A 23,687-nucleotide genomic window follows, 5' to 3' on the forward strand; every position below is an offset into this window, starting at 1 on the left:
GCCACACAGCAGGCAGGTGGGAATCTGGCAGGACCGCAGGTGCTTCCTCTGCAGGGAAGGCTGGGAGGGTGAATGGGGGCCACTGGCCTGCCCCTCCGCCCACCTCCACCTGGCTGGCCGCCTCCTCCCTCCCAGCCGCAGGTCAGGGCAAGGGCTCTGTGAACCATGACCGCTAGGTTCCACCCCTGGAGACCCGCCTGGCACCTGGGGCTCCCAGAGGGACTCCCGGGTGCCTTTTTGTAAAGGAGAGCCTGAGACCTGCAGACCGGAACCCAGAGTGTGCTGCCCATCTGGGAAGACAGGACCGGGGACTGGCCAAGTGACGAGCGAGGGTCCGGCAGAGCCAGAGCAGCGGCCACCTCTCCTAGGCCCCACGGGGCTGGAGCTCAGCCTGGAGACACTTAGAGCCCTGGGGAGTCCCAGGAAAACCTCCCCCTCCAGCCATCTCCCACGCTCAACTTGCCCAAATGGCTCCAGGTTTGGAGGCTCCCAGTCCATCTCCCACGCCAAGGGGGAGACAAGCCTGGTGGGACCAGTGGTCCCACTGTCCACAGTCCCACCGCCCGGAGACGTGCGTGATAAGAACCGTGTGGGTTGAGGAGCACCACGGAGCTGTCGGATGGCCCGTTCAGGGCTGTCAGGAGAGGATGAGACCCGACCAGAAACCTGGTCCCCACTACCTGAGCTGGCCCCGGAGACAGACATTAGGTGCTAAGAGAGTCTTTGAAGTGGGAAAACTTGCTTGAGGGGAGTGCTACCAGCCTGGAGGAAGGGGCTGGGTCCGCCTTCCTGCCCTCCGTGAGGATGGCTGGAGGTGTTTCCTAAGGTCTAGTCAAGTAACGGAAGTCTGAGAGACCCCCAGAGAGTCCTTGAGGGGAGACGGCCCTGATCTCTTTGCATCCCATCCAGATGCGCAATCGGGACTATGGAGTGGGCGAGGAGGTCTGTCCTCTGCCTTCAGGGGCTGGGGCACAAGAGGAGCCCACCACTTGGAGAAAGGCAGAGGCAGGGGCTGATGGAAGCGGGTCTGGGCAGGTCCCCAAAGATTCCACATTCAAGCCTGTCACATCACTGCCGGCCCATCCCTGGCTGCCAAGGCACTTCACCCCCTTCCTGTCCGTCTCTGGAGGTCGTGCCTCTTTCCCAAGTCCGTGTTCCTCCTGGAGCAGCCAGGACAGGAAGGAGGAGATCGTGGGGACGGAAAGCTCAGATGCGGGCCGAGGCTGGAGCTACATTGGGCTTTTAGACACAAAGAGCCATGATTAAACAAGACTCCTTCCGGTAACTGAAGGGGGATAAGAAGCTATTTGACCTGCCTCACCTGTGTCACTGGACAGAGAGGGAAGACTTGACAGGACAAGGTAGAAGGCAGTGATGGGAAAGAGGTTCAATCAGCTTATTCCTGCAGCCCACCCACTGCACACCGGTCAGTAAACTGGTTGCATATGTCCAGTGACCAGCCAAGGGCTGCATTCAGCCCTCAAATGTGATTTCTTTGACCAGCGAATATTGTGGATTAGCCAAGGGTTTTTTTCATATTTATTATTTTTATTTAACTATGTGGCTGCTCCAGGTCTTAGTTGCTGCACGCGGGTTGAGAGATCTTTGATCATTGTGGCAAGTGACATCTTCAGTAGCAGCATGTGGGATTTTTTTTTGGTTGAGGCACGTGGGGTCTAGTTTCCTGACCAGGGATCAAACCCGGGCCCCCTACACTGGGAGTGTGGGGTCTTAGCCACTGGACCACCAGGGAAGTCCCTAGTCAAGTTTTTTAAATCAGGGGATTTTACACCAGCACAATCTGGATTTCTCCTTGTAAAAGGCAGGTGGGGTCTGACTACACAGGCCCTCATTCCTGCAAGATGGTGATCGGCTTGAGCTGAGGAGCAACTGCACCCTCAGCGTGAGGCTTGCGACCTTCAGTCCCCCACGGACCCCACCACTTGCCACTGCCTCCCCAATGCTGACACCCAGTTGCCATTTCTCCTGCCCCTTGCCCTGATAACATTCCCAGTAGATTTCTTTTATACATGGCCGTCTTCTCTTGTTCGTCTTTCTCCGTTGTGCCCCCTGCCCCACCCCCATTGGTGACTCTTAACAGAAGCACAGAGCAAAGTTCAGGAGGAAACGCCCCCCCCCCAAATGTTTGCATTTGTTGGTTAGGTGAAAACAACTTTTATTTTGTTCTGTGTACCCTTCTACAGCTTCCAAATTCTCTACGATGAACACAAACTTCTTTTTAATATCAAAAGACAAATGCACTGGTAATTACGAAGGAAATCCTCCCCATCTTTAAGTCTGAGAGCCAGATCAAATGTTGCTCTCCTGCAGGAAGTCTTCCTGGAATCCCAGCTAGGAGTGATGGTTCCCCCAACCCTGTGCCTGCAGCTCTAAGAGTTCTCGTGGTTGTGCATGGTTTCCACACTAGACTGAGAACTCGCAGAGGGGAACGACCAGGTCTGGCCGTTCGTGTCCAACAGAATTAACTGTGACTGGCTGTGGTGTGATAAAAACTGCCTGCAGGGGGCGCTAAGGGGCACGTCAGGCTCTACCAGCAATATCAGGGGAGGCGAGTCTCAGTCTTTGCAGGGCTGCAGTGGAAACGATTTTGGACTGCGATGTCCCATAGTTGTGAAGCAAGAGGGCTTCTGGAGAAGCTGTGGGCCCCTGTGAGGTGTGGGCTTGGCAGTGGTGAGCAAGGGTGATGCAGCATTGGAGAGGCCCAGGTGGAAAGATGGACCTAGCCCAGCCCAGAAATGTTTCTATTAAGCCTGAGTCAGGGGCAGTCAAAGGCCCACACAGTAAATAAAGGTTTACAGCAGGCACCAGGCGGCTCTTGGGAACCACTGCCCAAAGTCCAGGGTTGGAATCAGGGACCCTGGGGCTGTGAGTGGAAGGCTAGGGAGGTCCTAGGAGAGGAAGGGAGGAGCAGGAAAGGGAGAGGGAAGGCTGGGGAGGCTGACAAAGGGGGAGGGCCCTGGGCTCAGAGGTAGGAAGCTGTGCTCCTCCAGGGGTCTGGCTCAAAGCTCTGCCTCAACCCATTTTCCCTGCCTGCCATTCTTAGGTTAAAATAATCGGGGCTACAGAGTACCCTTGTGGTGATCACCAGAGACAGAGCAGCCACGGCACATTTCTGTCCTGGGCGGGAGCCCAGGACCAAGGGTGCCGCCAGCCTCCAAGGTTCAAGTCCTGCAGACTCCCAACCCCCAGCTACAAGGGCTGGTCCAGTGGTGGTGCATTAAGACCAGCCTTCAGTTCCACTCCTGGGCCCCCTGAGATGGACCCAAGAGGCAAATAGTCAGAAGGCCCAGCCTGGGAATTTCTGGCTGCCATGGCAACAGCCCCATCCCTCCATGGTCCTCGGGCCTTCTCAAGTCTTCAGCTGGCCCACCCAGGGCCGGGCCGGGCTGCAGGGGCCGCAGGCAGCAGTGAAGAGAGACAGATGACTCTGCTTCTTCACACCGGCGGGGGGCGCTGCCGGCCTAGATGCGGCTGGACGAGGTGCTGCCCGAGCTGATGGGGAGCCTGGCGCTGTCCGAGTTGCTCTTCAGAGGGGAAGGCCCACTCCGGGCCTGCAGGCGCATGGACCAGTACCAGAGGAAAATGAGGAAGCCTGTGGGCGGCAAGGGGGTACAGGGCTCAGAGGCTGGGGGCAGCCCCCCCAACACCACTCCCTTCCATTTTGACCCATGTTTGCCCACACCCCCCTCACAGGCTCCCCACACTGACTCGATCCCAGGGGTACCAACTCTGCGCCAGGCACTGGACAACGTTCTATGTATCATCTCACTTTATTCTCTCCAGGTCCCTTGAGACCAGGCCTCATTATTATCATTCTGTTTTACAAACAGGGAGACTGAGGCCCAGGGGAGATAAGGGGCTTGGCTGAGCCAGGAGTCCAGCAGTAGTGGTCAGGCTCTGGAGCCACCTTGCTTTCCCTGTTTTCCTGCCCAAGCCTTCCTCCCTACCCAACATGGTGAAAAACAAAGGTGTGTGTGTGTGTGTGTGTGTGATGTTGGGGGTGTGGGGGAAGCAGGGTGCAGGTAGATCAGGAACAGACCCTCATGGCATCAAGCCAGGCCCCCACGATCCAGCCCCTCTGCTCCTCCCCCCTCACCTCCTCCCCGTCTCCCCCCAAGCTCACTACCCCTTACACAGCTCCTCCTCCGGGTTCCTCCAACACACACCCTACTTCTAGCCTCAGGACCTTTGCTCACGCTTCTCCCTCTGCCTGGAGCACTCCAGTCCTAGACCAGGTCTCCTCAGCCTGTAAGGTGCACCTGGGCATCTGTAACAAGGAGGACTCTGACTCGGCAGGTCTGGGGCGGCCTAGAGGCGGTGTCTGCAATAAGTTCCTGGTGCTGCTGGTCCAAGAAACACCCTTGGAGTAATGGGACCCTTGATCTCTCCATGGGTAGAGAGATCCACCTTTGTTTCTCACCATGCTGGGTAGGAGGACTTGGGCAGGATAACAGGGAAGGCGAGGCCTCCATGGGGTCCCCGTGCAACGGGGGTGGGGCATGAGGGAGGCGAAGTGGAGGGCACCCTGGATCCATGGCTGGATCCTTCTGTCGTCTTTGGATGTCTCCTAAACGGAGGGCCCTCCGTTTCCTGAGTGTCCCCCAGCAGGCTCAGACTGTCTATCACCTTGCCCACTATTGCTTCCTTCCTCTCCCAGATGCCCTTTGATGCCTGTGGCCCTTGGTCTTCAGGGCCACACTTGGTCTTCCCCACTAGAGATGAGCTCTGCAAAGCAAGGCTCTTGCCTGGCTAGTTCACAACTGGAGCACCAGGGCTTAACACAGAATCTACACAGAGTAGGTACTTGTCAGTACCTATTGTACAAACAGAGACTTATCCACTGTGGCCCAGAGGCCCCCACTTTATGAACGGGAAGGTTGAGGCCCAGAGAGGGGGAGGCTTCAGGTCGTCTGGGTCATCTCATCCGTGGCCTGTTCTCCAGGCCTGGGCACCCTTCCTGGGCCAGGGTCTGGGGTCTTCTCCACACCTACCTTGGAAGGAGGTGATGATGCTGAAGAAGTAGAGGACAACAAGCTGGAAGGTGCCAGAAGCAAAGGAGAAGAAGACCACAGCCCAGGGCAGGCCAAGGACCAGACTGAGGCCCAGCAGGGTCAGCACGTGGGGCCACTTCTGGGCGTGTGGGCGCAGCCGCAGGATCTGCACCACCATGGTGCCCAGCATGGCTGTGTTGAACAGAAACACCAGGCTGAATAGGCCCAAGTTGGTGACATGGCTGATCAAGGAGTCCCGGATCCAGCACCTGTGAGCAAGCGTACAAAGGCTCAGGGCAAAGCTGGGCTCACATGGTGCTTCCTGAGCCGTGGGCAAGCACCATGGTGAGCCCGTTACAGGGCAGTTACTTTAGACACCACTGATCCAAGGGCCAAAAAGTCACTCTTCTTTCAACTATCCTATATTCCTTCTCTATAGTCAAGAGCAAGGCTCAGTTTGGTGCCAATACGTTTTTAACACTTTTAACACTTGCTAGTCTCCCTTTTCAAAAAGTGCCAGACTTAGGCTCACTGCTTTCATCAAGAATTTAGTAGCAGGGTTTTCTTGTTCCTGGGTTTGCTTTCATGACTATCCACTGTTTATGACAAGTAATGCTTATTTCCCATTTATGTGTAATATGACTTAAAAAAAATACATTTAACAAGCCAGAAGATTTAAAGAAAAAAATTAAGCAATAAATAATACAGATGATACAAAGTAAGGCAAAAATCACAAGATTATGGTGCAAAAAACTGAAATTTTTAAAACACTGAAGGAATGGAAAGGATTCCTTCCTAGCCTAGGGCTCAGGAGCTCTGGATTCTACTCTAGGTTCAGAGAGACTCACAAGCCAGGCCACCACCAGCCTGGGTGAATTAGCTGAATGTAGGACTGGATTTCAGCCCCATTTATCTCCTGGTTGGGTACCTTTGAGCAGGGTGGTGTGGATCCCTGCCTTCTCTGGGACTCAGTCTATCTTTCCATGGGGAGGGAGATAGAAGTGTGCAGCAAAGGAACATGCTAAAGGTTCATCTGCTCCAGCCCAGACTCCTACACACACATGGGGAAATTGAGGCCCAGAGAAGGGCTAGGACCTGTGCAAGGTTATCTGGCAAGTGAGTGGCAGATCCAGGCCTGTTCTCACCCTCCCTGAGAGAAGCATCACCCTTAGCCCAGAGCTCCAGCCAAGGCCAGGCCAGTACCTCCAGCACCCGGCACCCAAGAGTCTCCTGGTAAGTGTGACCTGGGCCCAGGCTGCTCTAACTTCTGCACCAGGAGGCCCACACTCCTGCCTCCACTGCACAGGCCACTCACATGGAAGGGTAGATGACACTCTCAGGGGTCTTGTGCACCGCAAGGATGATGTGACCATAGTTGTTCACGTCCACCAGTGCCACCAGCATCACCAGGAAAATGGGGAAGCCTGTGGGCAGTAAAGCAGGGAGCTCCGTCTCCCACCTTCCCAGGTCTGCCCTCCCCTTCCCTCTGGTGAGCCCGCCTCCTCTCACGTTCCCTCCAGGACCCGTGCTCCCAGAGCCCAGCCAGCTCCACCTGGGGCAAGTCCTCCAAGCTCGGACCCTCCCTTCTCTATTCCAGTTCTGGCTTCCCAAGTCGTGTCCAACTCTTGCGACCCCATGGACTGTAGCCCACTAGGCTCCTCTGTCTATGGGATTCTCTAGGCAAGGATACTGGAGTGGATTGCCATTTCCTTCTCCAGGGGATCTTCCTGGCCCAGGGATTGAACCTGGGTCTTCTGCATTGCAGGCAGATTTTTTACCAACTGAGCCTATGAAGGAAGCTCCTGGTTTCCCAAAGGGGGGCCTATCTCCCCTAACGTAACCCCTGCCCCCTCAGCATCCTGGGAGGCCCTGGGTAAGAGCCAGCAGGTCCCTGCTGGGGGGCTGGATGTCACAGGAGAAATGGGAGAAGCAGACATTGGTGGGGTGGAGGACAGTTCAGTGGGGGACATCTAGAGTTATGCCCCAAAGGGATGTCTGTTCTGGGCCTTGACTCTGTCCATGAGGTGGAGACTGAGAGCTCCCTGGAAGGGGTTGCCCACCATTAAACACCTGGATTTTGACAAACAGCCAATTCTGAGGGAATTTCATATAAATCAATGATATGAACCAAGAAGGAACCAAATGAAAAATATGGGAGCAGCAGCAAGTTGGGATCAGGGTCATGTGGAGGTTGATGGGCCCACGCAGTGATCGAAAGGACTTGTGGTGTGTGCCCTTAGGCCTCAGGTCTGACAAAAGAGAGGTCAGGCCATAGGTGACTTGGGTTGCTATTGGCTAAGATCAAATGCCAGAGCCATTGGGAATCTCTTATCTGAGGTTCATCAGGGTCCACAGACTGGGCCACCACCAGCCTAGGCGAATTATGTGAGGACTGGATTATAGCCCCACGCATTCACAACTGGGTGCCTTTGAGCAGTGCACAACCTGCACATCTGTACATGGTGGCTCTGTCTGCAAACCCCACTTGTAAAACAGAGATGAAGAGAATATGTAAGCTTTTATTGGAGATAGGGCTTATCACCTCATCCTCCTAAAGAGGACCTTGATCCAGCCAAGGTAAAGAACCCCTGAGGATGGGTGAGTGAAGGAAAGCAGTGAGGGAATAATCAGAAGGGTAGGTGGAGAAGTAGACTGAAGTGCCCACCTTTTGTCAAAAGCCAAGAGGAAGAGGCAGGTCTGGGGGGAACTCACAACCCGCCTCCCCACTAACTTACCCCAGCCCACGACGCTTAGCTTGAGCAGGTAGCCTGGAACATAGGTGCCGAAGACCTCGACCACAAGTCGGTAGAGGTTGTAGCCCTCGAGGCCCATCCAGGAGAGGCAGGCGAGCAGAGAGAAGTGCAGGAAGATGGCGCTGGCACGGCAGGCAGCCTCGGAGCCTGACAAGGCCACTGGCTCGCTAAGCAGGAAGCTCACGTCCAGCAGGAAGATGGCCAGCAGCAGGTTCATGTGAACCTTGATGGTGTAATCCCTAGATTTCCTCCTGCACAGGTCGGGGGTGGGCAGACAGGGTCACTCTGGCAGCCAGTGTGAGAAGGCAGGGAGGTGGGAGGGAGGTGGGAGGGAGGCCCCACACACCCCTCCTCCTCCAGGCAGTCTTCCCAGACTACATACACACACACACACACACACACTCTTCCTATCCTACTCTTGTGGCTGCAGCCAGGCTCTTGCCCACCTGTCCCTCTGCATCTACCCTGTACACAGCACCCACAGGCTTGGGCACCGTGTGTGCATTTAACAGCAGTCTCAGCTAGGCACAGATGCTCCAATCAACACAGACACAACCATCAACCAGATGCTCCCAAAGTCAGAAGGGAAAGACTGGAATTTTTGCTGTTTTGGAGAACCCATGCCACCCATGTTCCATGTCTGTGTCTGTCTGCACAACTGTACATCTGTGAGCACAGGCTGTGTGTGCCAGGGTCCTTGAGTCTGCAAGCCTGTGTGTACATGCCCTGCCCCCATCCCAAGATACTATGTGGTCCACGGCACCATCAGCCTTTCCGCCCCCAGTGTACCCTGCCTGGCACCATCCACTGCCTGTCCCAGAGGGAGCAGAAGAACATCTGCCATCCTGGATTTCCATGCCTGCCCTGCCCCTAACACAAGGCACCACTATTGGCTGGCCCCACCCCCCTCACCCCCAGTTTACTCATCTGTGAAGTGGGAGAACTGGCCCCCCTCAAGGGTGGGGTGAGGGTTACACTGATATAAAGCACCCGGCACAGATAAGATGCTCAGTCCCGAAGGGTTCCCATCTCTGTGTCCTGGGGCACTTTTGTGATCAGTGGGCTGGGGGGTTTGTGCCCCGACTCCTGGCCCTCCACTAAGCCTGCCAGCCGTCTCTCTCCGTCACCGACTGCAGCCCACCACGTGTGCGTCTGTGATGGTCCTGCACAAGGCTCCTCCTCCCCTCCTCCCCACGAGGACAGTGAGCACGCTCCAAGTGTCACTCCAGAGCTAAGGCTGTTTCCCGTCTGCCACAGTGGCTCCAGGCCCCAGCTGCAGGTAGATTCAGTTTAGGCAAAGCCCAGTGCTGACAATCCAGGCCCCACACACAAGCCTGTCTGAGGGTGGGGGTGACATTCTTCACTCTGCCAAAGGTGACCTCTTCTCAGGCACCCAAATGACTAGGGAGACAGGTTCATGGAGCTAGGAGGCCGGGCCTCAAAACAGACGCCAGGGGATGGGGGCTGGGGAGAACGCTGGAGGCTCTGCCTGTCCACAGAGGCCACTGCCAGAGAGCTCAGTAACTGGGGCCTGTGGGCCGGGAGCCTGCCTGCTTCCGTTCAAGCCTGCTTCCGCCACTTCCATGCTGTGTGATCTCGGTCAGGTCTCTTACCCTCTCTGAGCACTCTTTCATAGGACCCTTGTGAGGATGAACCCAGTTCACGTCTATAAAGCACTTAGAACAGGGTGTGCCCATGGCTGGTTCATGTCAATGTATGGCAAAACCCACTACAATACTGTAAAGTAATTAGCCTCCAATTAAAATAAATAAATTTTCTTTAAAAAAGAAAAAATTGCACTAAAAAAAATTGCAAATCTTTGAGTAGCCTTTAAGCAAATAAAGTATTGAAATGCATTTAAAATAGAGGAAAACAATGGGATGTTTAAAATAAAGGAATGTATTCTATATGCTAAAAAAAAAAAGAACAGGGTGTGGCATGTGGGAAGCTTGATGTAATTGTTCACCATTATGATCACCAGCATCATCATATTACTATATGCCCCCAGTGGAATCATATCTGGTTCTTCAAAGACAGGAATCTAGATTCTTATGTCAACTCGCCCAATTTTAAATATTGGCAGCTAATATAAACTGTCAGTGCGATGTTATCCAAACATCACAGATCTGAGGAGAAAGGTCTGCTGACCGAACCTCCCAGGGCTCCCACAAACCACACACACACACATGTCAGGGTCAGTCAGGCCAGCCTCCAGGGTGGGTCTTCCTGATTGTGGGGTCCTAGCTCAGGGCCGGGCATGGAGGCTGTCCCCTCCCCTTTCCCTCCCAGCCCCAGGCCCTACCTGGAGCAGAGGTAGGCAGCCATGGTGAGGACGCAGGCCAGGGCGGAGATGACGCAGCCCACGTAGGAGAGGAGGGTCAGATAGTACTTGTGGACGGTGTCCACCTCCACGGAGGCGACCTGGGGCCACAGGGCAGGTCGGGGTTGGCCTCCGTGCTGAGGGTTTGCCCAGAGGGAGGGCTAACCCGTGGTCCCTGGAGGACCTTGGGCATCTATGAGCCACTCTTGCCCCCCAGCGGAGCAAAGTGTGGTCCCATGAGTACATTTTTTCACCACATTCTCATATGGATCCCTGTCCCCACCAAGGCCCAGTGGCCTCCACCAAAGAACCCCTTTTCTGCCCTGACACTAAATGTTTCTAGAACACTCAACCCAGAAATAAGTCTCCTGGGAGCGAGTGAGCTCCCAATACCCAGAGAGCACCAGAGGATCACTCTGGTCCCTCGGATGCTGGTTCCTAAAATTCTGGGAGAATGAATGTAGGACACAGAGAGATCTTGGGGAGGGGGGCACCGAAGTCTACCGCAAGGGCCTCTGCATTAGGCCTCAGCATCCCCTGGAAGGTTCTATAGAAACACAGTCCTGCCCCCACCCCAGCCCTTTAGAATCAGAATTCTAGGTTAGGACCTGGAACCTGCGTTTGTATCAGGCACCCAAATTTGGGGATAAAGAGCAAGGACTTCAAAGACCTTTTACTTACTACTAGCTGTGTGACCTTGGGTAAATTGCCTAACCTCTCTGAGCCTCAGTTTCCTTATCGATAAAACAGGACAACAACAGGAGTCATCTTGAGGCTTGTTGTGAGGAATGAACGACATATATATGAGAAGTGGCGGCAGTGGGGCAGGAGGGGGTCACGTACCATCAGCACTGCAAAGTAGGTCAGGTGGTTGCAGTGGCAGGATGTCTGTGTCTCTTTCCTGATGGTCTCACACCCCACATCACTCCAGCTCCCTGGACTGCTCGCTGAGGAAAGGCCAGCATGAGGCTCTGAGATCAAGCTCAGCACCCCCACTGTCACCCCCCAGTACCCCACAAATGCATGACTGCATCCCCCTTCTGAGTTTTTGCTTCCCTCATCAGGTCCCTAACTTGCCATCACTCCCTCTTCAAAGCCACCTTCCTCCAGGAAGCCCTCTTTGATTAACTCCATCTACCCCACCCTCTAGGACCCCAACTACCTGCCTCCAGGTACCTGCCCAGCTCAGAGCCCCCTCCACACTCACATGTCAGGTCTTCAACCCAGAATACACATTGCAGAGTCACGTTCTTCTGTAGGGACAAGAAAGAAGGGGTGAGCCCTGTGACAGTCTACTCCTTTCCAGCCAGGCCCAGGGAGCCTGTGCCAGGGCCCCACCCTATTTTGACCTGACTGGCCAATGCCCTCAGCCAGTCAACCAGTTTGCTAAAGGCGAGTAGTTCAGAAAAGAGGAGGGACAGGAGGACATGGGCAAACAGGGACCCTTTTTCCCTGGGTTGCTTGGCTCACACTCACCGGCTGTGGCTGGTGCTGGAAGGTGAGCACCACGGGCTTCGAGAGGTTGGCTACTTTGGTGTTCTGCACAACAATACCCAAGACCTTCTCTCCCAAGACTTGGCTGGAGTTCTTGTCCTAGATAAGTGGGGTATGGAGGAGGTGGGGAGAGGGGGCTCAGGACTGAGAAGAAGAGTACACTCTTGTCTCTGCCCAGTACATTGCTCCCAGATTTTGAGTCTCCCTCTGGAAACAGGTCTTGCATAGGTAGTCATTTACACCATAGTAAGAATGACAGCATTTAGGCCTTTCCCAGCTCTAAAGCTCATGCACGTTGCCATCTGATTTCTGACTTTACATGGACTCTTGGAGGAGAGGGCTACCTTCCATGCCTACCTTCCCTCTCTCTGTCAGACAGAAGCTGCTTTCCCCAAGGGAGGCCACAAGGACCACCACCCCTACCTGGAACAGAGCTTGGCTGCTGAAGTCCACCAAGAGGAGTCTCTTCTCGGCCTCCTGCCTCCTGCCCTTGCTCTTCTGGAAGAGCACGCCAGGCAGCAGCACCGAGTACTCCAGGATCCCGCTCTGCTCCTCCTGCAGACCAGAGGACCCACTGAGGCTCAGCAAGAAGTGGGCTTCCAGGACCCTGCCATGTCCCCCAAGCACACGCCTTCCTGCATGCTGCCACCTCTAAGCCCACCTCCTTCACGAAGTCAGACTCACAACAACCCCGCTCACTCCTCCTTTCCTTGGCAACCGGGGCTGGCTGGGGAGCCTTATCCCCCTCCCAGGGGATAAGAGCCTGGGAGAATCATGTGGTATTCTGGTGTCTGGGTGTCAGACACTGACCCTGCCTATGGCCCCGTGGTGTGCTGGGGGGATATGGAGGGTGGGGGGGGGGGTGGCCGTCCCTCCCCGCAACCAGGCCCATCAAGGCACAGGCCTTTTGGCACCGGTTGTCGGTCCACAGGGATGTGTCCCAGGAGCCCCTGGGGCGGGGCCCAGGTCCCTGCCTGTTCTGTCCCCACTGCTGTGACCTGAAGGGTCCTCAATGCTACTGGTCTGGGCCTGACTCTCTGGGCCTGAGGCCTTCCTCATCAGCACACATCTGGCTCCCAGAGGCCAGGGGTGGGGGTGGGGGTGGGCCATGTGAGGGGTGGGGGGAAGGAGCGCTCACAGCCTGCACATCTGCTTCCTGCCCTGGCTACCGATCCTGACCCCTGACCTCCCGCGGGGAGTGGATGTGCAGGTCCTGTGGACTGAAGTCAGGCTGGAGCTTCCACACTGTGGCGTTGACCCACTCCTCCTCGAAGGACACGGCGTCCCCTGTGAAGTTCACAGAGGCCAGCTTCGACTCCAGGCTCTGCAGCTGCCTGGAAGCAGGGGGGAGAGAGGAGGGGATGACTTGCTGGGAGTGAAGGGGGGATCCAGGTAGGCCAGCCGGCAGGAAGACAGAGTGAGCAGAGAGGCAACTCAGGCTGATACACAGGAAAGAGTGTGGGGCCCGACAGAATGACCTGCGGGGGTGATGCGGAGGAAACCGGGGCCTCAGTGCAAACAGGAAAGGAGTGGGCCTCAGACTCAGCCACCAGGTTCTGGGCCCAGTTCTGCCTGGACCGACCTACTTTGCACCGCCGGGCAGCCCTACCCATCTCTGGGCCTCAGTCTGCTGAGCTGTAAAATGGGTCAATCCTTTTCCCTTATTGGTGGAGAGGAGGGCTTGGGTGCTAATAAGAGAGACTTTTTTTTTTTTTTTTCTGATACAGGCAGGTGAGGGGTCTTGGCCTGTGGGACTGAATCGAGATGGAGACCAAGGGGAGGTCTCCATGGTCTCTCACTCCAAATCCCTGCCAGGCCCGGGTCTGGGGGAGCCTCCTCCTCAGCCCTCACATGCTGCGGACCCACACTTACTGGCCCATGGGGGTGAAGGGGGGCCTCCTTGAGGTCTTCCTGGGATGCTTCAAGAACTGGCTGAGCCGCTGGAGGTCCCTTTTCAGCTCACATATGTTCACCGAGGCATTGTGGGAGGCCTTGTGAGGGGGATCTGGGGAGAGGGGTGGACAGACCCACCAAAGGCTGTGGAATGGGGTTCCACTCATTCAACTCAGGCCACACTCATCACACTCTCAATTACTCCCCCTGTGACTCTGACAGCTTCTGTCCCCATTTTACAGAACAGGAAACTGAGGCTCCAAGTAGTGGGGTAGACTCCCCCAGGTCACTCAGAGATGTAGCCAGCCAGATGGGGCTCTGTCATACAGTGCCCGCAGCAACTCCAGCCCCAGCAGGGTGGGCTAGACCACCCCTACCCCTACCCCAGGCATCCTTCTGACCACACAGAGGCAGCTGGGAGGGCCAGTTCCTCAGGACCAGCCAGGCCTCCTTCAGGAGGAGCTGGGGGGTGGGGGGTTTCTGTGGTGGCTCCAGGGCCTTCCCTGGGCTACCCTGCACCCAAGGGCCACAGACTCAGGCATCTCCAGGGGTTAGATGGAAATCTGATGAAGCAGGCAGATGGAAATAGGGATATGGGGGAGGGAGCAGGCCCTATGCCATCAAATAAGGCAGGCCCTGTGGTCAATCTGAATTTTTAAGGCAGAAAGCCTGATTTTTCAGTCATTTGAAAACCCTGGCTCATGTTTTCCAAAAACTCTCTACAGACCAAGTAAGACCAGGCCAGATCTCCTCTTCAGGAGGTTAGTTTGCAGCTGTTCCTGACTTTGCCCTAAACCCTCCCAGGTTGGGGCAGAATCCGGGCCTGGGGACAGGGATCCCCATCTACCTGCCCCAGCTCTGCCCCTTCCATCCCTCTCCCCACCTCCCCCCCACCCCGTAGCATTTCCATGGGCCTGGAGATGCTAACATATTCAAAGCCCTGTGCCCCCTCCCTCGGGAGCCTTGCCCCAAACTGGAGCTGCCTGAAAGGAACCAGAATCAGGGAAATCCTGGACCCGAAGTAAAGCCTCTGGCTCCTTCTGGCCAGCCCCTGCTCCCTGCCTCCATCCCGCACTGAATAGAAGGCAGTGGCCAGGCCACAGCTGTCACATCTCAGCCAGAAGACTCAGTCTGCAGACCTCAGTGTCGGCCTCCAGCCTTGCCGCTTCCTGACCTTTGACCTCTCTTCCTGTCCTGCGGCCCCATGCCAATCTAACTCCCTCTCTTACTCGTTACTCTTGCAACTTTGGGCCTCTCTGAGCCTCAGTTTCTCCTCTGTGAAATGGGGATAAGCAGTCTAGATGAGGCTGATTAAGCAGAATGTTTCCTCCGGCTCCAGACCTCTAGCCCCATCTCTCCATTCTCTCTGCTCCCACCCTGTTCATCTCTCGTCTTGCTTTATCTGGACCTACGCTGCAGCCGCGGGACGGGACTTCAGCCTCCTCCCTCACCCCTGTCTTCCCACAAACACACCTTGCCTGACACTCCTTCCTCTCGTCAGACACCTTCCCTGAGTCCCCACTGCCTGTGAACAGAGCCCCCCAACTCCATGACCTGACATGCAGCCCAGACCACTTTAAGCCCCCCTTCCCAGCCCCCGTGCATTTTGCCCTCCCCATTTCCAGGCCTTGGGCCAAGCCCTTCCTTCTGCCTGGAAGTCGCCTTACTGTGGAAGGAGAAGATGAAGCTGGCCGCGCTGGGCAGACTCGTGTTCTGGGGGCTCCACCAGGAGCTGACAGAGGTGGCAAACAGTGGGGGCCCCGGGGCCAGGGTCTCCTCCTGATGCCGGAAGCACAGGAGGTCAGGGGCTTGGTCACTCAGCACGAAGTCTTTCTTGCCGTAGCGAAGATGCAGTTTCCCCGCGTGGCGGTTCCAGTAGAGGCAGAAATGGTAGAGGCCCCTGGGCGGAGGGAACGGCCAAGAAGCCGGGTGGACTCCAGGGAAGGGGGCATGGATGATGAGGGCCTCCTCAGAGTTCCTGATGGAGATGTGGAGCTGGGACACCTGCTTATAATGGAGGCTGCTGTTATGCGTCTGGTTCCGCTGGCCGCAGAAGCGGAAGTCTTCCCGGGGGCCCCCGCCATGGGCACCTGAGGGGGCAGAGACTGCAGATGGGACTCTGGGCTGGAGGCAGGCCCTGGGCCCAGAACACAGGGGCCCAGTGCCTGGGACCCACTCACATTCCAAGGACCTATACTTCAAAGGGTCTCCAAAAATATGAATCCACCCTGCTCCAAGATGGTTGGCTTCAAAATTGGAAAAGAACAAACTCAAAATCAGAAGAAAAAAAAAGAAAGAAAGAAAAAAATTTCAAAGGCAAAATAATATTTTAAATAGCAATAAAATACTTCACAAGGCCATGCCTGCTACAGACAGTGGTGCAGGCTGTGCACTGCACAAGGGTTCTCTGGCTGCAGAGATGAGTGGGGCCAAAATGCACCCCAAGCTGTGTACTGGGGGGCTGCATTTGACAGAAAGAAGAGGAGCCTTAATCTTTTCTCCAAGGTACCGTCTACTTGCTAAGCTGTATTTGCAGGCCTGTGTCTGCCCAAAGCCGTTAGTGGATGTGCTGGTCTTTAACACAGGATGACATTTTAACAGAAGTCCCAGGGCACCTCCAGGAAAACCTACCTGGAAGCAGCAGGATACCTAGCAGGAACAGCGGCATCTGCAGCAGCACTTGGGCAGTCATCTTCCTCCCACAAGGCACTCGAGACATCACCGCCTGAAAGAAGCCAGGAGTGTTAGCTGAGGTCCTGACCCCCAGGGTGACTACCAGTCCCACAGAGGGACAAACCAGGGTAGCATGGTCATGGGATGAGAGGCAGGGAGGCACGTTGGCAACAGCCTGTGGACCTCCCCCAGAGCTGCCAGGAGTGGAGAATCAGGAGGCAGTGGCCGAAAGAAGACATGCAGATGACATGCAGATGAATAGGCATGTGAAAAGATGTTCTGCATTACTAATTACTAGAGAAATGGAAATCAAAACTACAATGAGGTATCATCTCACACTGGTCAGAATGGCCATCATTAAGAAGCCTACAAAGAGCAAATGCTGGAGAAGGGGTGAAGAAAAGGGAACCCTCCTACACTGTTGGTGGCAATGTAAAATGGTGCAGCCACTATGAAGAACAGCGTGGAAATTCCTCAGAAAATTAAAAATAGAGTTGTCATCTTATCCAGTAATCCCATTCCTGGGCATATACCTGGACAAAACTATAATTCAAAAAGATACACGCACCCATAGGTTCATAGCAGCACTGTTCACAATAGCCAAAACATGGAAACAACCAACATGTCCATCAACAGAAGAATGAATAAAGATGTGTACACATATGCAATGAAATCCTACTTGGCCATAAAAAAGGATGAAATAATGCTACTTGCAGCAACATGAATGGACCTAAAGATTACCACACTACGTGAAGCAAGTCACGGAAAGTCAAATATAGTATATGTTATATGTGAAAGCTAAAATATGACACCAATGAACACATCTAGAAGACAGAAACAGACTCACAGACATAGAGAACAGACTTGTGATGGCCAAGAGGTAGGGGGGTGGGGGAGGGATAGATTGGGAGTTTGGGGTTAGAAGATACAAACTATTGCATACAGAATAGATAAAAAACAAGGTCCTAGTGTATAGCATGGGGAACTATATTCAATATCCTGTGATCAACCATAATGGAAAAGAACATGAAAAAGAATATATATGTATTATATAACTGAATCATTTTGCTATAAGCAGTATTAACACAATGTTGTAAATCAACTATTCTTCAATAAAATAAATTTTAAAATGAAATTTTTTTTAATTAAAAAAAAAAGGCAGTGACTGAATTCAAGTCCCAGCTCCAACTCTCGCTTGCTGCATAACCCTGTGTAAGTCAGGGAAAACAGGACTAATAATAGTACCTCTCTTCCAACCCAGCAGTGATGGGGTAATCAGGGTAGAATTTGTGGGGGGAAGCTCCATAGCATCACCAGGAATCACCCCACCCTGCCCCCTCCAGGCCTTCAGAAGACACAAGAAAAAGGATGCTCTCAGGGTTCTCCTCCAGGAATCTCACCATGATCATCCCTAAGACCCGGCTCAGAGGACATCTCCTTACTGAAATCTTCCTCAACGCCCTCTACCGTCAGTCCTGGACTCCTTTGGATCCCGCCTCCAGCCAGGGTCTCCTGTTAGCCAGCTCTGGGAGTTACAGGACGGTGCATCCCTCCTCCACACGGAGCTCCTGATCCATCGCTGTGCACAGGCCCTGGTGTTCACAGAGGTTACTGGGCCGCCGGGCCGCAGGGGGAATTGGAGTGAAGGCTCAGTGCGGTCACAGCGCCCTCTACAGGGGCTGGAGGAGAAAGGCACTTCCTGGTGTGGCCACCAGGGGGAGCCAGTTCCCAAGGCAACTGGAAAGGCAGAGGGACGTCCCAGTCTGGCAGAGAGAAACAGTATGGTCCAAGCTGTGGAGGATCCAGCTCCCCTCAGCCCTCTCCTGGAGTAGAATGGGTCACTCCTCCAGCCTCTGTTAGCTGAGTACCCACTATCTGCCAGCCTGTGCGAACCCAGCTTCCTCACCCCTACCCCTATGCTAATCTTCATTCCAACCCTGTGAAATAGGCCCTACCATTTGACCCATTTCACAGATAGGGAACCTGAGATCCAAGGAATTAAATGACTTGCCCATTTAATTGTTCCAGAGGCCAAGGGCTTTCCCTGCCTGATCAGCACTGTAGTGCCTGGCAGGGAACCTGCGTGCCTGGTACTTACAGAGAGAGGCCGGGTGGCTTGGCCCACCCCACGGCCATCTGGCCCAGTGACTGAGCTGGGTGCTGGGAATCACGAACAGACACCCTCATCCTGTGGGCAGCTGCATATGTCTGTGGTGACAGATGCAGTCATTTGCCACAAGCCAGACAAAAGGAAGCCTGGCATCCATGGGACATGTGAGGAGTTTGATTTGGGGGAACCCAGGAGGGCTTCCAGGAGGAAGTGACTTTTGGATGGACTATTTGAGGGCAGCATTAAATGAAGGGGTGGCCCAGGCAGGAATTCACTGAACAAACCTGGCCCCCTCAAGCCAGTCTCCAGTATCCCAACATATATAACAGAACCCTAATTTCTTGGGTCTGGTCGGTCTAATCATTGGTCAACTGGGTTCATCACCCTGCCCTGGTGACATCACAAGACCCCAGAGAAGAAAGAAGTGAAAGTCTTTGGGGGAATGGCTACTATTTCCTAAATTGTGATCTTTAAGGTTTCACTCTACATCCTCTCTGAGCATTTTGGTTCATTTTGGGTTTTGGTGTTTTCGTTTTTATTTTTAGGGGGAATGAAGGATTTATTACTTGAAGTAAGGAGAATGCTGAGGATCTTTCTAAAGCAGTGTCTCCCGTTTTGGCTCCTTTTGAAACTGTCACCCTAGAACAGTAGAAGGAAACCCAGCATCTGAGGACAGAAGTATGTCTCCTGGACCCCTTCTCTTTCCTTTTCCTTTCTGCCAGTCCCTGTCACTGTCTATACCTGATCCCCAGTACAAATGACATCTCCTCCAGGCAACTCCTCAACCCCTATTTTGACTTCTGCTTTATACTTGTGAACTCAGAGTTCACAGATCACTTTGCAAATATGGCCCCAGTTCTTCATTATGGCATTTGCATTCAAGGCCCAGAGTGGCCAGTGATTCCCTGACCTCACACAGCAAGCAAGGATGGAGCTGACCAGAATCCAAGTATCTCTCTGGCCCACTGACTTTCAAAGTGAGTTACCACTATCAGTAAACAGTGCCCAGGACAGGGAAGAGTCATCTGTTTTCATTTATCTTCCTGGACTGATCTCTTTGAGAACGAAAAAGCAGAAAGAGGGAATGAGCTTCCCATCACCAGAAGGATACAAGTGAGGCTGCACTTGTGAAATGCCATGATTCCAACAGATAGGGATCAATGGCATGCTCTGACATTCCTGAGTCATCCCCACTCTACCCTGGCTGCTTGAATAGCCACTCCAAGGTGAACAACTCTAGCCTCATAGACTTTCTTGGAATTTGAGGGGGAGGGGCTTCCTGGTTTCTTTTAACCCATCCTTAGTAGAGTTGACTCTGGAGCCAGGCTGTCTGGGTTTAAATCTCAGTTCCTCTACTCAATGGCTGTGTGTCTCTGGACTAGTTACTCACCTTCTCTGGGCCCCACTTTTGTCATCTGTCAATAGGAATAAAAATGAAGACTGCCGCAAGGGTCATTGTGAAATTAAATGAATTGATATCCATGGAGGATTTAGAGCAGGAGCATGCACACGGCAGGTGCCATCGCTGTCGGCCAAATACCTCTGCATCCTTCCCGGCCAGCTCACGCCTGCCCCTCACCCAACCCCCTGGGCCCATCACAGGTCCCGACTCCTACACCTTCCCTCCCACCCTCCACATCACCCCCTCGGGGCCCCCACAGCCAGCTCAACTTCCAAAGCGCCTTGACCGGAAATTCTTCGAGCATGAAATTTCCTTTCTGGGAAGCCTGAAACCCCACCCAGAAAACTTCCCACCTCACAGCACGGACCTGAGCCTGTCCCCAGAAGCCTCTGAGAGACAGGAGGGCTGGACAGGGGCACCATCCACGCTCTCATGAAATCCTCAGAGCCATCCTGTGAGGCTGGTCCTGCTGCTTTGCCATTTTACAGATGAGAAAACAGAGACTAGGGCAGGGCTATCTGTCCTAAGATTCCCCACTGGTGGAGCTAAGACATGGACCTCAGTGTTATTCTAGAGAACTCCTTGGAGAGCTGGAGCCAATAGTTTCCAGAGATGCTTGCTCCTCTGGTTTGGGGAGACCCCCAAACAAAAGGAGAGAGAAATGGTGGGTGAGTGACAGCCAAGACCACAAGCTGTGCAGGCAACTCCAGCCTTAGAGAGAGAGAATTTAGGGGGCCAAGCCCCCAAGAGAGGCCCCTACACCCCCCACCCTGTTCCTTCTAGAGCAGCTGCCCTTGACCTCAGGCCTTCCGTAAACACACTTAGAGAACAAAACAATCCGGCCCAGTTTGACACAATGGGGGCCACTATCACAGAGTCCCCAAGGATCCAGGCAGAGCCGGGGAGGGGGGTGGTGGAGGGGGCAGGTCTCATCTAAGCTAAGACTCCCGGCTACCCATCCCCCAGGATGGCTGGGCCCAGGAGGAGATAACCCCAGTTCCAGTGTGGGCCCAGCCCTGCCCATCCTCATGGTGGGGGAGAGGGTAACGGGCAGGGGACCAGGACCACTTTCTCCCTCGAGGCCTGACTCACTTCCTCTGCCATCCATATAGGGCCACGAGTCACCGCTGGCCCAGTCCAAGCCCCTGGAAAACCCATTTCCTCAGAGGACGGAGGTGGAAGTTGAGTGGACAGGACCTGAGTGGCTCTGGGGTTAACCCTTCCCGGGCAGGCGCCTCCCCAGGAAGATGACCTAGGCTCCCAAGCCTTCTCCTGCCAGTAACATACACTGTGGGCTGCAGACTTATCCATCCCCTGACCAGCCTCTTTGCCTGGAATGCCTCCCTCTTTCCATGACCCAACTCAGCTTTCGAAACTCAGTGAAGATACGCCCTCCCCTTGAAGCTTTCCCTAACTGCCATCAGAATTAACTTCTGCATTCCTGGTGTGGTGGGGAAGGGGGCAGTCCACAGCCTACACTCAACCCTATATGCCCACCTTTGCCACAAGTTCATATCAGAGGTGCCCAAACCCACGATGGGTCAGAACCACCCCAAGAAGTTCACTGAAATGCATTATCACAGATCCCTCCACACTGACATTCAGTATCTCTGAAAATAGCACAAAAGATTTTTTTCTTCATTCAGCAAATCAGAAGTAGGGGGAAAATTTTACCCAGTAGCTGCTATGAGTCTGATGGGTTTTTTTCCATTTTTTTTCCTTTTTTTTTTTTTGCCAGGAGAGTAGTAATATTAGGATGAAAACACTTGCACACATACGTACAAGGTACTGTCAGGGATACATAAACGTTTTGTGATAGAATGTGCGTGAGAGGCTTAGCAGTAAAGAATCCACCTGCCATGCAGAAGGTGTGACAGGAGCCTCGGGTTGGATCCCTGAGTTGGGAAGACTCCCTGGAGAAGGAAATGGCAGCCCACTCCAGTATTCTTCCCTGGGAAATCCAATAGACAGAGGAGCTTAATGGGCCACAGTCCATGGGGTCGCAAAAGACTTGGGCTGAGTGACTAAACAATAATAACGTGTGGGGGAAGATACTCCAGGTCTGGTGCGGGGCTCGGGAGTCCAGCTTGACCAGGCATCCCGTTGACCAACACTCCGCGGGCATCGAACCACTGGCTTACAAGGCTGGGATGACACCAGGAGCCCTGTCTTACGGAGTCAGAGGTGGGTGGGGCCCGGCCCCATATCACTTGGGTGGTAAATGGTTAGCTCTGGACAGGAGCCAGGGCAGCCTGCCTCCCCCGCAGTGTCTCGTCTCCACCTCAGTGGTGGTGAAGATGAATCACAGTCCTGGGTGGCTCACCTAGCATTTAGCAGGGTGCCTGGAACATGGAAGGGGCCTCCCCAAGCACAGCTGGGAGCAGGGGGGCGTGGGGCGGGGAGCCCCTGCCCCAGCGCGTCTCCAGGTATGAGCCTGGTCTTGCCCTCCTGTGGGGAGGGCCAGCAGTGGGAGGACCCAGTCCAGCTTCCCAGCTCCAGCTTCATCTTCAGCTACTGGTCAGTGTGGGGGGCAGTGGGGGCAACGGAGGGGGGACAACATGGAGATGCTGGCTCCCCACTCCCAGCCCTGGACAGAGGGCCTTAGGGGAGAAGGATTTGGCCAAGAGAGGGGTGGGTGAGCGTGAAGTCCTTGAGGGTAGAACACATGCACATGAGGTGTGCATGCACGTGTGTGTGCTCATGTGTGCGGTGTGTAGGGGAGTGAGGAGGAACGTTGGAACACACGCACATGAGGTGTGCATGCACATGTGTGTGCTCATGTGTGCGGTGTGTAGGGGAGTGAGGAGGAACGTTGGAACACACGCACATGAGGTGTGCATGCACGTGTGTGCGCTCATGTGTGCGGTGTGTAGGGGAGTGAGGAGGAACGTTGGAACACATGCACATGAGGTGTGCATGCACGTGTGTGCGCGCTCATGTGTGCGGTGTGTAGGGGAGTGAGGAGGAACGTTGGAACACACGCACATGAGGTGTGCACGCACGTGTGCGCTCATGTGTGCGGGTGTGTAGGGGAGTGAGGAGGAACGTTAGAACACACACACATGAGGTGTGCATGCACGTGTGCACTCATGTGTGCGGTGTGTAGGGGAGTGAGGAGGAACGTTGGAACACACGCACATGAGGTGTGCACGCACGTGTGCGCTCATGTGTGCGGGTGTGTAGGGGAGTGAGGAGGAACGTTAGAACACACACACATGAGGTGTGCATGCACGTGTGCACTCATGTGTGCGGTGTGTAGGGGAGTGAGGAGGAACGTTGGAACACACGCACATGAGGTGTGCATGCACGTGTGTGCGCTCATGTGTGCGGTGTGTAGGGGAGTGAGGAGGAACGTTGGAACACACGCACATGAGGTGTGCATGCACGTGTGCGCGCTCACGTGTGGGTGTGCAGGGGAGTGAGGAGGAACGTTGGAACACACGCATATGAGGTGTGCATGCACGTGTGTGCTCATGTGTGCGGTGTGCAGGGGAGTGAGGAGGAACGTTGGAACACATGCACATGAGGTGTGCGTGCACGTGTGTGCGCTCATGTGTGCGGGTGTGCAGGGGAGTGAGGAGGAACGCTGGAACACACGCACATGAGGTGTGCATGCATGTGTGTGCTCATGTGTGCGGTGTGTCGGGGAGTGAGGAGGAACGCTGGAACACACGCACATGAGGTGTGCATGCATGTGTGTGCTCATGTGTGCGGTGTGTAGGGGAGTGAGGAGGAACGTTGGAACACACGCACATGAGGTGTGCATGCACGTGTGTGCGCTCATGTGTGCGGTGTGCAGGGGAGTGAGGAGGAACGTTGGAACACACGCACATGAGGTGTGCGTGCACGTGTGTGCGCTCATGTGTGCGGGTGTGTCGGGGAGTGAGGAGGAACGCTGGAACACACGCACATGAGGTGTGCGTGCACGTGTGTGCTCATGTGTGCGGTGTGTAGGGGAGTGAGGAGGAACGTTGGAACACACGCACATGAGGTGTGCATGCACGTGTGCGCGCTCGTGTGTGCGGTGTGC

The 23,687-nt window shown here is 54.6% G+C and overlaps 1 protein-coding gene across 5 annotated transcripts in view; it reads right to left on the reverse strand.

Annotated features, from left to right (window-relative positions):
* Nucleotides 1-2,151: 2,151 nt before the first annotated feature.
* ADGRG1 (adhesion G protein-coupled receptor G1) overlaps nucleotides 2,152-23,687 on the reverse strand; it is a 46,539-nt gene continuing 25,003 nt past the window's right edge. For 4 of the 5 annotated variants that reach the window (XM_020903826.2, XM_070451247.1, XM_020903823.2 and 1 more), the window contains 13 exons: nucleotides 16,104-16,197; nucleotides 15,140-15,562; nucleotides 13,452-13,584; nucleotides 12,766-12,913; nucleotides 12,003-12,134; nucleotides 11,562-11,678; nucleotides 11,293-11,338; nucleotides 10,929-11,032; nucleotides 10,068-10,186; nucleotides 7,748-8,016; nucleotides 6,328-6,436; nucleotides 5,013-5,281; nucleotides 2,152-3,613 (listed from right to left, as the gene is read on the reverse strand). In XM_020903826.2, the coding sequence (XP_020759485.2) occupies nucleotides 3,483-3,613; nucleotides 5,013-5,281; nucleotides 6,328-6,436; nucleotides 7,748-8,016; nucleotides 10,068-10,186; nucleotides 10,929-11,032; nucleotides 11,293-11,338; nucleotides 11,562-11,678; nucleotides 12,003-12,134; nucleotides 12,766-12,913; nucleotides 13,452-13,584; nucleotides 15,140-15,562; nucleotides 16,104-16,191 (2,088 nt within the window). In that variant the 5' untranslated portion in view covers nucleotides 16,192-16,197 and the 3' untranslated portion in view covers nucleotides 2,152-3,482. Of the gene's footprint in view, nucleotides 3,614-5,012; nucleotides 5,282-6,327; nucleotides 6,437-7,747; nucleotides 8,017-10,067; nucleotides 10,187-10,928; nucleotides 11,033-11,292; nucleotides 11,339-11,561; nucleotides 11,679-12,002; nucleotides 12,135-12,765; nucleotides 12,914-13,451; nucleotides 13,585-15,139; nucleotides 15,563-16,103; nucleotides 16,198-17,545; nucleotides 17,857-23,687 lie in introns of those variants that run through there. The other variant, XM_020903822.2, reaches the window with a different exon arrangement.

The sequence above is a fragment of the Odocoileus virginianus genome, chromosome 20, assembly GCF_023699985.2.
Source record: "Odocoileus virginianus isolate 20LAN1187 ecotype Illinois chromosome 20, Ovbor_1.2, whole genome shotgun sequence".
In the NCBI taxonomy this organism is placed as follows: Eukaryota; Metazoa; Chordata; class Mammalia; order Artiodactyla; family Cervidae; genus Odocoileus; species Odocoileus virginianus.